The following is a 13,402-nucleotide window of genomic DNA, read 5'->3' as shown; positions in this document are numbered from 1 at the left end:
GCACCTGTAATGACATATACAAGCAGGGAATGGTTGTGGTCTGGAATAAACTTGCTGGCTTGCCTGGATCTGGTGAAAATTTCACGTGGTTTTCAGCATCAAAATACTAAGCAAAAATAGCTGGTTGGATCCAGCTGAAGTCACTTGAGTTATAATGAAGAATGAATTGTCCTTGTATGCCTGAGTTCAGGTTTTACTTACAATCTACAAGCTATTCCTGAATTATTTTCATTAGGCAATCTGTGTAAAGAGACACTTGTTATACATAATAATTCTAGCTGTTATTATTTGCGCAACCTCTGAATTTTGTATACTACAAATTTAGTATATAAATCATAAGGTAGGCAACTGTTTAATATGGTTTGGGTTTTGCATCAGGTGACTCATGCCACGGGATTTTTAAATAACTAAGAAGCAAATTGTTCAGTTGCTGCATAGGTGTGATAATTGAACCAAGAGGTTTATTTTTGTCCATTTATTGATGTCGAGGGAAAACAGTACAGTTATGAAAATGGAATAAACTGCAAAGGTTTTGTTCAGTTCCTGCAGGCTGATTGGGACAAATGACTTTCCATTCCAGTTTTTATGAATATAGAGTTTTCTGAAAGCTTTACAGCACTACGGGAAAAGGAAATTGCAGGCAATAAATGATGTGAGATGGTTCATGTTATTGGGAAATAGAGGTTTTATCTGAAAATGTGAGAGGTACCGTTCTGCTGTATTTCACTTTTTTGAGCAGGAATCAAATGCAGTGATTCGTACCTTATTATGGACATGGAAGCAGCTTGAGACATTTGCCTGTATTGCAGACAGAATCCATAGTGCAGTCAAGGCTCAGTGCAGCCATTTGCTGTGCAGCTTTTTTGTCTGTGGCCAGCAAGTAGGCAGCAGTGTCAAGCCTTTTTGTCCCCTGTATTGCAAGGACAGTAAGGAGGCGGCCACAGAGTTCCATGCTGGTTTATTTGTCTTGGTCAGTGAAGGCAGCAGGTGTGTGTATTTCCACACCTTAATTCAATAAATAACGCTGCTTTTTTTATGGAACTGAGTTTGAGTAAACAGTTCTTGCAGCATTAGAGAGCTCTACCTATCAAGACTTTTTAATGAACCCAGTGTCTTATTATTATATTCTTTTTTTTTTTTTTCCTATGTAGAAAGCAGAAACATGGCAACAAAGGAAAAGCTTCAGTGCTTGAAAGATTTCCACAAGGACATCCTCAAACCTTCCCCTGGCAAGAGCCCGGGGACGCGGCCTGAGGATGAGGCAGAAGGAAAGCCGCCCCAGAGGGAGAAGTGGGCGAGCAAGATTGACTTTCTGCTGTCCGTGGCTGGGGGATTTATTGGCTTAGGCAATGTCTGGCGGTTTCCGTATCTCTGCTACAAAAATGGCGGAGGTGAGTATTTATTTCCTTCTTGTGAATCAGTCTCTCTGCCTCATACTTGCTCTTTTTAGTGCCTTCTTCCCGTTTTTAAACAGTCATTCAACATCTGTTTTCTGCCTTTTTTTCACCAATCTTTGGGAGAGATTGTGTTTTTTTACTTAATAGATTTTGTTAAATTCTATGGAAAACCAACAGTGGTTTGAGTTTCATACTGCTGAACCTTTTGTACTCTTTTGTTCTGCTACTATCGAGTCTGACTCTGATACGCTATTATCATAGACTCCTATTCTGTCATACAGTTCAAATAGAGAGTTACACAAGCTAAGGGAGTGACTCGATGTTAATAATCAGACAAAACATCAAACAATGGTTTCTGTTGGATTTCAGAGTAAGAGCGTTCTGAGTCACGTGAAATTGTTGTGTGCCTAACCCCATTGTTATTGCAGATTTTCGTCTAAAAAAGGTAAGACAGTGCCCTTCCATTTGCATGCGCCCATTGCACTTGCAGTATATAAATAAGAGCAAAAATACCTCTGAACTAAGATTGTTGAATGCTGCTATTAAAGTATCAAATATATTTTGTTGTTTCTATACATCTGTTAATAATTTTTAAACTGTTCTGTGTAGAGTCACTCACTTTATCCTCATTTTATGCTATTATATTTTCTCCACAGGTGCATTTCTTATTCCTTATTTCATTTTCCTGTTTGGGGGAGGTCTTCCCGTCTTTTTCCTGGAGGTGGTGCTAGGACAGTATACCTCTGAAGGTGGAATTACATGCTGGGAAAAGATCTGCCCTATTTTCACTGGTTAGTATCTCTAATTGTCCCTTACTGCTTGAAGACACCTCTGTAAACCAGGAAGAGCAATGCAGTTCCCTTTGTGTCTATTCATTCAGCTATTTGCTCTAATAATTGAAGATATGATATTGGTTCCTGGAAAGGTAGAAGTAGGAGAGTCTGAAGGACAAAGAGTTGTATTGATTTTGATGCAGTCATCTTGTTAACTGCCAATAAGTGAGAAACAAACGGCATATTTTGCCTCAAAAAGGCAACTGCACATTTTATTCACTGGTATCATACAGTGTGTTGTTTTAGAAAGTTAGCACCTTTTACATGCCCTTTTGCAAAAACATCTTCAAAATATCATTCCGGTCTGGAAGTCAAAATGCTTTGGCCATATGAGAGCTTATCACTGGCGTCATTCGTCTGTTACTGATAACACCAAAACCTGCATGGCATCTTGTGCAGGATTCAGAGACAGGACTTCGGTCATAACTGAGGTTTCCTGGCAAACAATCGTGTTGGTCTCCTGTTATTCAAGGGCTTTTGCTGGCAAATGAAGAATCATTCAGTGCTCACAGGAATTATATGAACGCTACTCTGAAAGTTAAGTAGAACAAAAAACAAAGGGCAGGTTAGCAAAATCACTGAGGGTGCTGCCTTGTGAGTAGATTCCCTTCTGCAGCCTAACAGCACATGTAGAACTATGAGGAATAATTGCGTTAAGTAGTGGGGCACTCTTCCCAATCACATTCAGAAAGAAGGGGCATTTCTCACTGGTACATCCCTAGCTCTGCCACTGCTGCTGTTACCCAGCCCTTACATCACTCCACGCAGCAGGGAGGGCATTCCCTGGAGCTTACATTCACACCTAAAACTCAGAGTGCTACTGAGCTTGATGTAATAGTGCTGCTTTATCTCCATTTTCTTCTTCCTCCTCCTCCCACTTCTATGAAACCTTTTCTCTAAAGGAGGAAGAATGAATGTTCCTAGCTTAAATAGCAATCTCCCAGGCGTCCATAATGAGAAACTGTTGCTCTAGTAATGTGGCTAGCTGTATATCCTGAATGAAGTGCAGCTGTGTGGAATAAATAGCACTTGGTCTGATTGCTTACACCTAGTTTAAAGATGAACTCTGCTGGTAATGACTGCTGTTACAATAAGGTTTGAAGCTACAAACACAAGGTAGATATCACAGGTGCTCTGATAGCCATCAGGATGTTGTTAAAGGGAGCCTCGTAGGCTTTTCATCCTCTCTGGGGAGTCTGCTCCAAGTTTTGTAAAGGAAACCTTTTTATTTCTGTCCTTCCTAAGTGCCAAACCTCACTCCTGCATGTTTATATGCTATAGACTGTAGCGTAGTCTATATACTAAAAGATTTTCAGAAAATGAGGCTTCTCAGAGTTCTTTCACTTTGTATTTACAAAAATAGTGACTGCTTCTGACTTAACATGTATAGATCAGCCAGCGGTGCTTAATTGCCAAGGTAAGAGAGATAGCAGCTTCAGGAGAACAGTTGTGGTATTTAATTAAAGCCTTCACCGGAACAACATTCCACCACCTCCCTAAGTTGTATAGCACTCGGCCTTATCTGCCTGTGATCCTGCTTTTGAAAACAAACAGGGAACATTTTTTATCGTCAAATATTGATAGCTAAGTTAAACATTGATCTAATTAACCATAACAGCTACAAATATCGTGCTTCCTTTGCACAACTGAAATTGGGTCAGAAACAGCAGCTTTCACTTCGATAACTCTGGAATTTTCCTTTTTAACTCATTCAAGAGTTGTCTTTTTTTGCACACATACAGAGCTGAGCCGGTTGATAAGAGTGGTGCACAGCCAAGCTGTCTCTGGGGAAGCTGCATGGCAGGACGGTGTGCTGAGGGTGGGGTTACCCAAGCAGGTACCCGAGATGTGAGATTGTGTAACTCAAATAAATAAAGTGTAACGCTTTAACTTTTTTGTCATAAGGCCTGATATAGTTGGGTTACGGTAAAATTGGGTAGATTCCCTGCATCTCTTCCCCTTCAATCTCAGCAAACCATAGCCTGAAGCTCTGAGTGCCAGTACAAGTCAAAGTCAGCACTTATGTGGAAGTTCACTTACCAACAGCAGGGTGGGAGAGTGGGATACAAGTCCACAACACAGCAGGAACTGCAGAGTTGCAACAGCTCCTTGACCTCACAAGGCACCCTAGCAAGGACCACGTATCACATCTGTGCATGTTTCCTTTTTCTTTCCCTCTCGCCAGGAATTGGTTATGCTTCCATAGTGATTGTGTCCCTTCTGAACGTGTACTACATTGTGATCCTGGCCTGGGGACTCTACTACCTTTTCCAGTCGTTCCAGAGCGTCCTGCCCTGGGCACACTGCCACCAGAAGTGGAACACGCCAACCTGCGTGGAAGACACTCTCAGGAAGAACAAAACCCTCTGGATATCACTGAATGCCACTAATTTCACCTCTCCTGTCACAGAGTTCTGGGAGTAAGTACTCTATTTTCATGGCGCCTTTGGTATGCTGTGGGGGATGCCGAGGGTCACGAGATTTTGCAGAAGTTTAATGGGGAGTGCTAGATAGAAGAAGAGAATGGCTCTGGATGTCACTCATTTAACAGACTGGTAAGTCTGGGAGCAGCAGAGGAGGTTGTTGGATGTATAATCACACTCAGCCTAGAAAGTACAGGGAGCCCTAACAGCCCAGTGTAATATATAGTTAGGAGGAAATCCAGTTCATTTCTTGTCTGGGCTTCTCCAAATTCAGCAAGAGAATAGAAACAAGTCACTTCAGATGTCCTGGCAGTAGGGATTTAAAACAGAAACAGTGACAAGTCACCACTTCTGTAGTTGCCTCTTCCCGTTATCATCTGCAGTGCACTTCATGAAGCTATAACTTATATTTAACTTATATATTTTAACTTATATAACTTATATAACTTTGACAGAGATACAAGGCATGACCTCCTCAGTAAAACTGGCAGAGGTGTTGTCCTGTATTATAGGTTTCTCTGGTCATCTTCCATCATTTTCTTCTGCAGACCTTGAGGAGTTCTGTTCTACTCGATCCCTGGATTCTGTCAGGCTCAAGCTGCTTATTTCAGTTTCCCTGTTATTTTTCAAGTTTGAAATTATATTGCATAATTTATTTCTGAACAGGCATGACCTTAAATCTCGGAGTGTTTATACAGTCGTCAAAACATAGCAGCAGAGGAAGACACCTGTAGGGGAACTTTAATCCAAAGGATCTATATATAGCTTGGGAAGAAAATCTTCTTTTTTTCTTGGCTTGATGTGATAATCGATTAGCAGTAGAAGGAGTTTGTGATCCAGCTTATCTTTCAACATGTTTAAAATCTGTTTGGTTCCCCCATGAACTTGTACCTACTTCTCTATTTTTAAAAGGAAGCTTCAGCCAATAGCCCCAGCGGGAATTATGTCCATGCCAAATATATCTGGCATGCCTTAGGTTTACAAAAAATAGTATTACGAACTGTGCTAAAATTTGTAATGCAAGAGCCAAAGTACAGAGTGCAGAGCAGGTCTTGATGAGCAGTTTGTCAAAATACACTGGAGATCAATGTGAGGAATGGGGTGCTGGCTGAAAGAGCAGCTGTTTTCCCCATGCCACAAACACTGCCTTTTCTTGCTGAGTGACTGATACTCTCCCAGGTGTTTTCCTCCCTTGTGAGTGGAGGAGCAAGTAAGGAAAGATTTGATAAATGGCACCTTTGGATATTTTGGGAAACCTGAAGGCAAGTAATGGGAGAAGAGGAAGCGATTCTTACTCCTTTGCACCCTCCCACTCTGAATCCAAGTGGGTCTTGAATCCAAGTGAACAGCTGTTTTTTGTAGGATGTTCAAAGGTCTCAAGGCCTTGGTAAAGAAGCGTGTGCTGCCATGACATACAGTTACTCTCCCAGGACTTTAGGAGCAGTGTGTTCATCTTAATTTTGTGCAGTAAGTTTGCTCGCTGGTCCTCTTGTACCATTCATGAGCTTAGGAGCTTCCTGATCAGGCTGCAGAATTGTCCTGCTGGCCCAGGAGCTTCTGTTCCTGCAGTGCACAGACTTAGCAACTCACTTGTCTCCATGAGGCCCCAGCTGGTATGTCTTCTTTAGGAGACTGAGAAGGTGACTGATCCCATAAAGAAGAGTGAGTAAGGCTTTGTGTGGGAAAGTGAGCAGTAAAAGAAAAGGCGTGATAAAAGATTGAAGAAGCCAGCAAGGTGGGACAGTAGTTGAAGGTAGGGCAAGTTAAGATGGGAAATGAACTCAAAGGCAGGAGAGCAGCAGGGTATAAGGAATATATGGAGAGTTGGTGGACCCCTTCAATGGGATCCAAGACTTTGGGGGACACCAGACACCATGGGTTGCCCTGCAGCAGGTACAGGGTGTTTATGGGCTGGGGGAATTATGTCCCCATGGATATGAAACTTTTAGTTAACTTTCCTCTAAAATATATCAAGTTTCTGCCCTCAAAACTCTACAAGCTGTACGAAATCCTCCTGTAGGCACTGCCTAGTGCATGTAGTCAGGCTGAGGGTGCCCAGGGCTGAAGAGGAAATTCTCAGTCCTCACAGTGCTTTCCCTTTCCTTCCACCTTCCCCAGGCAAATAGGTTTGTGCCCCCATGTTTCTTTAGCATAGCAGAGCAAAGGTTGTTCAGCAACCAGTGTTCATGGAGGCAGCTTCCCGTGTTCTTTGTGGCCACTTTAACTTTTGTCCTCAAATAGCATTTCTAAACATCATGAACTAAACTCCTCCCTGGACTTGTGCCAGGGAGGGATTTGGCTCCATACTACTAATAATACAGACATACTGTCCATAGCTCACAGTTTCATCACGAGCAAACTGTCCTTAACAGATTGAGCTGCCTTCGGGACTCACTGCTCGTACAGAAGTATTAAAAATAGCTGTTCTCTCTGCATAAACAACTACTGGTGTCTTCAAGTAAGGACAGAGAGAGATCACTCAGCTCTGCTGTCATTAAAGTAACGTAGATTTTACAAGGCTATACTACTATGCTTTATGGTTCTGAAATTAAAAATAATCTCAAGAACTTTATGAGTACTTTGCCATCATAGACTATGCCAGCTGCCAGCCAGCCAGCTACCTACTTCAAAAGGACAGGTCAATAAATAGCCTTTAACTGAAGATATCCATCTGCTTTGTGGCACAATTAATTCCAATTTAATTTAGGGGTTTGAGTATTTGGTTTCTGAAACCCAATGCTGTTCTTATTGTGGGAGATTTATGTAGTGTCCTCATCGCTCCTGCTTTGTAAGGCTAACGCTGCAGAGATATAATTGACCACATTGATGCATTAACCTCTTCATGTTGAAGAACACGTGTCCTTCTCAGCCTGGCTGGACATATAGTACAGCCTGACATTTCAGTTCATTTGAATTAATGTTCTGTGCAAATCACATGCTTGCTTGAGCAGCAATAAAAGGGGGTTAAGCAAATCTGGCTTTGTATCAGGGACTTACCTCTTGGTATCACATGCTTCAGGTCTTATTTCTGAAGACTTTATTTTAAAGCCCCAAACCTTAAAGGCTTACACACATATTAATGCATAAAGGATAATTGTTATGGGGTAATTATGGTTGAACAAAACCTCTGATTGTCTGGTGCTGGCCAAGTGTTTATAGATATTGGGTAATCAGCAGACTTCATTCGCCCAAATCCCAAGAAAGACCATCACATGCTCATGGCGTGTAATCTTGAGGGGAGCAACACAAAAATGAAGTAAATCGAGGGCAGCTGTCTCTGCCTTTGTGGGGGAAATGGAGAATTTGAACAGTTGCTTCATGCTCTCCTTTGTAATAGCTTTCTGGTACGTACTGATTCAGTGTGAGCTATTCATGTCTATCAGGGCTCGCCTTTCCTGGTATGCGAGTCCTGGCTGCATTCACTTAATTAATGAGCTGGAATATCCTTCAAGGATTGCATAACTCTCCTCGATTTGTTTTTGTTTATGTTCTAGAGCCAGTTGCGGCTCCTGTTATGTTTCCATGCTACACATCACTAGAAGATACAACAGTATGAATAAAATTCAGGAATTCATGGTTGCAAAGAACTCAGCCCCAGCCTGTTGCCTGATACAATATTAAAGACAGTTAATGACAGCATCGTGACTATAAATTATAATTAGCAACAACTTTGTGCATACATAGCATGAAGAGAGTTGAGTGAGTGAGGTGAGCAAGCATTGCTCAATCTAGGTAGCAGTGGGTTGTGTAACAAAACTGAAGAGGTGCTGGCACAGCCTGGGTTCTGCTGCTTCCTGAAGCTGAATTTTCAGGACACTGCAAATCCAGGTTGAGTGGTTTTTTTCTGCAAAAAATGCTGGTTTAGGTTTCATGAAACAGTTTTAACTCTTGAGGACTCGCTGGTAATTCTGAGTGGATTCCTTAAGGTAGTAAGGAGCCTTTGTGAGACCAGATAATTCAAGATAGGGAAAGGTAGCACATCACTTTGTGTGCTTGCTGCCAGGCCACAGAGAAGTAACATAGCTGGCTCTCAGTGACCCATGGGGTGCCTTCCAGGAGAGCTTGACAGGGCTGCTGGGCATAGTTTGGATGAGACAGCCATTCACTTTCAGTTCCACTAATGAAAAGCAATGAAGTCTCAGCTGAATGCATCCATAGATATCCTTATCCCAAAATGTGTTTGCAGTTAATTATTCAGTGCTTCCTGAGAGCTGGATCTATAGGTTGCCTATTACATTTTAATATGAACTGCCCATAAATTGGAAAATTGGCAGCTATTTCTTAAAAAAGCCATGAGAGGTTGCAGCAGAAATTTGTCATATAAATGTCATTTCTTCTTTTGTGTATTCACGGTGAGTTTTCCTTGATTTCTTTAGTCTCAGGTGAACCAGGACTGCAACTCTATGCCAGACATTCATTACTGAGGGGTTTTTCGTAACTGTTGAATAGCTGTGCTGATTAGAGCAGACTTACCCTGTCTGGTGCCATTAGTCCTTTCCCATAACAAAATGCACACCCGTTCAGGGAGAATAAAGTGTTTGATGTGAGAACACATTCACACAGGTAATCCAAGTCAATTTGGTCAACAGAATCACAAAAACAGACGGATGAAGGTTTGAGTCCTATTAAGCTGCTCAGTTTAGGTTTTTTTCCAAAAACTTAATTGCAAATTTTCCATCAGTGACTTCATTCATTATTATTTCCTCTCTAGTTGAAACAAACAAACAAAAATGTTTAATTAATTCAAGGAAAAAACAAACTTCAGTGGTTTGTTTTGAGCTGGATCCACGTACGAAGCTTACACTGGCCCTAATCCTTAAGACCCATCTTAAAATAGGAATCTCTTTTTATTTATTAACCTAAGTTCAGCAAATAGTTTGTGCTAGCTCAGGGTATGGAAGTGATCACTGAGTGCAGGCAAGACAATGCTTGTGTGCAGGGCCATGCGGGTAATGGAAAGAAGAAACGTGGGTGTAGGATAGTGAGAAATGTCTGCAATGGAGTGAGGAGGTGGGCAGTGCTGGGGTGAGTTTATCTTACACCTTCAAGCAGCAAAAATGTAAAAGCCACACTGATTTCAGAATAGTTTCTTAGCTCATACTGAGGTAACTGTGGGCTGCTGAAAGAGCTTAAAATGAAATGCTGCACAACATCCTAAACAAAAGAGTGTCACAAAGCTAGGGGAGATCTAGGCATGCACAGCTTAGTTTTGTTCACTTAAGCTGTTCTGAATTAGCAGGCAGAAGGCTGAAATCTACCCGTGCATGTGTTGCCCCAAGCACCATCCTGTACTTGCAGACATCACAACAAGACTCAGTATCACGCTGCTCATGCCTCTTTCTCTTGTTTTGTTTCCTTTCATACACTTAGGCGCAATGTACTGAGCTTGTCCTCAGGGATTGAAGATATTGGTATTATCAAGTGGGATCTGGCACTGTGTCTCCTCCTTGTCTGGGTGATATGCTTCTTCTGCATTTGGAAAGGAGTCAAATCCACTGGGAAAGTAAGTGCTCTTTCACCCTTTTTACAATCACTGCAGTTAGTAGACAGCAGGGATACAAAGTAATGTTCTTCTTAAATGTGCTCATAATTGCCTTGCAAATAGTTGTATTTTTGCACTGAATAAAGCAGGGATTTGGATTCAGCTGCCTCTGGAAAACCATTGCCAGTGCCCAAAATGCCTGCGAGTCAAGTAGCCATTCCTGGAATGGCATCAAGAAGCAGACACTGGCATGTTTTGCTTCTCTGAGGACAAGCATCCCACTGATGCACGTAATGAGCTTGGAGAGTCTTAGGCTTATGATGCGCAGAGCTCTGCACTCCCTGCCCATGCTATCGCACCAGCCAAGTTCATTCTCAGTGTAATGGGGTGGATGTTAACATAGCTGTGGTAGGGATGTTTTAAGCCAGTGGAAAATGCTGGATGCGTAGCATTTTTGAAATGCCGCTTGCTTACTTAAGAGCTCTGTGTAGACAGAAAAGACTAAACTTAGGTGCTTGTTTACAGGCACTGTCCTTAACAGAGATCCTGGTTATATTTTTTATTTAGGCTTACTATGTGCTCTTTGGAGTCGTGTTTTTCTCCAAAGGATAACAGTTACATCATCCCTGCGCCTCATCCTACTCCAGCACAAGAAACAAATTATAGCATTCTTGGCCACTCACTAAACAATTTGAAGCATGATGTTATCCCCTTGCATACAGTAGTGCTTTTAAGCCTTGTTTCCCTGAGAAAAGGCTGTTGATGCCATCTAACTTTCAAACCTATTGGTTGAGTCAGTTTTTTGGGTAAATCTAATAGGAGATAGGGAGGTCTTAGGATATGAAGTTCCACATGTTTCTGGTCAGCTGGGTGGAAGGGAGCGACTCTGTTTGCATCCTAGCTGAGAAAAAGCTAGTGCATGAACTCATCTTTTGTTAGACCTTAGGGAATTTGAGAGCAGAGAGCTAATATGAGCTTCTCAACTGCAGAAAACACGTTATTTAGCAGTTTTGTCTCCTTTTGTGTTCCAGAATCAACAGGGGGACAAAATTCTCTAGGAAACCAGTCCTTATTAGTTCCACTGTTGACTAAACTGCTTGTTTTACTGTCGTTTTCTATGTTGCTTTCTGTGATTTTTATCACGGAGCCTCATTAAAATCATGCTGGTGCCTTGTTCTGGATTCCTGCCAGTTGTGTCCCAGAGAACAGCTTCCACACCTCTAAAGTACATGTTGACAAAAATGTTTTATTCTCTGTTCCTGCTGATTGAAGTGACCCGATGAGATGATGGTGTAAATTTTACAGTAAAAGAGAGCATGATAAACCTCCCATAGCAGCAGAGAGGAAGCACACGTTGCTGCAGTACTTTTTGTGAGCCTGGTTTCTGTTTGGTAGAGGTTAAGGTGGCTCTGAGGGATTTTCCAGGTTCCCTATGGCACATTATTTCATATCCCTGTGAATTTAACAGGTTAAAATGAGCTATCTGGCAGGTTTTACTTCAAGTAAACCCATCAAAATTTTCATCTTCTAAGACAAAGTTGGCAGTAGGAATTCACTGCCTCCTTTCCACAGTGCCTGAGCTCATAGGGGTGTGGAGCCAAAGCCCAGCAAAACCATTGGAAAGTCTCTGGTTGACTCCATTAACTTTGGGGTCAAACAAAAGTAAACCGTAAACTCTAATGGAGCACTTGAATTATTTGAGAAGTCTAGTTTACTTTAGCAGATCGCTGTTTATAGCACTTCCCTGGGTTCCAGTGTGTTAATGGCTCTTTGGAGAGTGGGGGGAAATCACTTAAATCTTGTAGTAGCATGTTGGACAAATAAACACTAAATTATGGGGAAAAAATAATAGTTGTGTTTGATCTCCAAAATTCCTCCAGTGTTACAAGAGAATTCTTACCTGGAGGGCAAAGGCCACTTTGTAAGTGCTGTGTGTTCAGCTCTTGTGGGCACATATGGGGATGTTGTTCTGGTAAGAAAACTTTAATCGGTCATAGACCTGGATCACATTAAAAATTAGAAAGCAAAGAAGACCACCTATTATCCATTGGCTTTGGTGAAAGTGGGCTAATGTGTAAGGCATATTATTTGTCAGGGGCAAATATACAGAGATTTCAAAAGAGGGCATTTAAAAGGGCCTGTGTGAAAAGGTCTGTCACCATGAATTATTATGGCCATGGAGGCTTTGAGTTCTCCTGGTTACTCTCAGAGGACACACTTAAAAAGAAGAATGGTGCATCCCCAGAGCTTTGCTGTAGCTAAACAAATTCTGGAAAACAAAAATATGTTTTAAATCAAGTCAGCAAACTGCAGTTACCTGGGGGGGATCATCTGACTATGAAAAAAGTCCTTTCTTGGACTCAGTGGTTCTTCACTGTAACACAGCGGTTACATGAAAAATGAGAGAAAACACTGATGAGTAAAGAAAACAAGATGTTAGAGGTCAGAAAGTGTGGGTCTAAAGATAGAACTGTCCAAATGCATGCTAAATTAACCCTCCTGCTGGAGATTAAAGCAAAGGGCTCTTTCATCAGATGAGCAGAAAGATAACGAAGAAAAGAAGCAGGCTGTTATTTAAATAGAGTAGAAATGGAAGTTAAAGATAATAAAAACATTCTCAAAACTGCATGAATGGAGCCTTAGTTTACACTAGTGGTGATGCTGAGTAAGCAGCAGGGGTAAAAAAAAGTTATGGGACTGGAAATTACTGCTATTGAAGCTGATGCCAACCTGAAGAAGGGTTTAATGTCTTCAGGTTGAAGGGAAGGGAGATGCAGGAGCGTGGACCAATTTATCTCCATCCAAATGAAGCGCTCCTTGAAATTGCCTATAGGAATGGTGGTGAGGCCACACAGCAAACAGGGTTAGCATCAGAACCACACAGCTGAAGAAAAGCAGAAGTGGTCTCTGTATTGAATTCCCACTGTTGGTTCTCTTTTGACTTTGGAGATGTAGCATCAAATGCCACAGACTAACTGTATGATTTCTTTGTATTCCCAGGTAGTGTACATCACTGCCACATTCCCATTCATCATGCTCCTTGTTCTGCTCATCCGTGGTGTGACCCTGCCTGGAGCTGCAGAAGGCATCAAGTTTTATCTTTATCCTGATATCTCACGGTTAGCTGACCCACAGGTATGGAACCAGGAGTGGGGAGCAGGATGAGAGGGATGGTGGAGGGTGATGGTGGTGATGTAATGGCAATAGATTTTTTTCCACAGTCTTTTGAGGTCCAAATATAACATGATCATTAATGCTGGGTTGTAT

General features: G+C 41.8%; 1 protein-coding gene across 41 annotated transcripts in view; it reads left to right on the top strand.

Moving 5' to 3' along the window:
* SLC6A6 (solute carrier family 6 member 6) overlaps window positions 1-13,402 on the top strand; it is a 116,781-nt gene that overhangs the window by 82,466 nt on the left and 20,913 nt on the right. For 39 of the 41 annotated variants that reach the window (XR_014934834.1, XR_014934835.1, XM_085516858.1 and 36 more), the window contains 5 exons: window positions 1,152-1,391; window positions 2,054-2,188; window positions 4,416-4,650; window positions 10,024-10,156; window positions 13,136-13,270. Coding sequence is in view for 39 of the 41 variants with exons in the window: in XM_085516858.1 (XP_085372984.1) it covers window positions 1,152-1,391; window positions 2,054-2,188; window positions 4,416-4,650; window positions 10,024-10,156; window positions 13,136-13,270 (878 nt within the window). In the remaining 2 variants the exon portion in view is untranslated. Of the gene's footprint in view, window positions 1-1,151; window positions 1,392-1,776; window positions 1,843-2,053; window positions 2,189-3,972; window positions 4,068-4,415; window positions 4,651-10,023; window positions 10,157-13,135; window positions 13,271-13,402 lie in introns of those variants that run through there. The other 2 variants (XM_085516875.1, XM_085516876.1) reach the window with 2 other exon arrangements.

The sequence above is a fragment of the Coturnix japonica genome, chromosome 15 (genome assembly GCF_054131305.1).
Source record: "Coturnix japonica strain WE chromosome 15, WE-NBRP24, whole genome shotgun sequence".
NCBI classification, from domain to species: Eukaryota; Metazoa; Chordata; class Aves; order Galliformes; family Phasianidae; genus Coturnix; species Coturnix japonica.
Note: the sequence above shows the minus strand (reverse complement) of the source record. Positions and strands in the feature narration are given on the sequence as shown.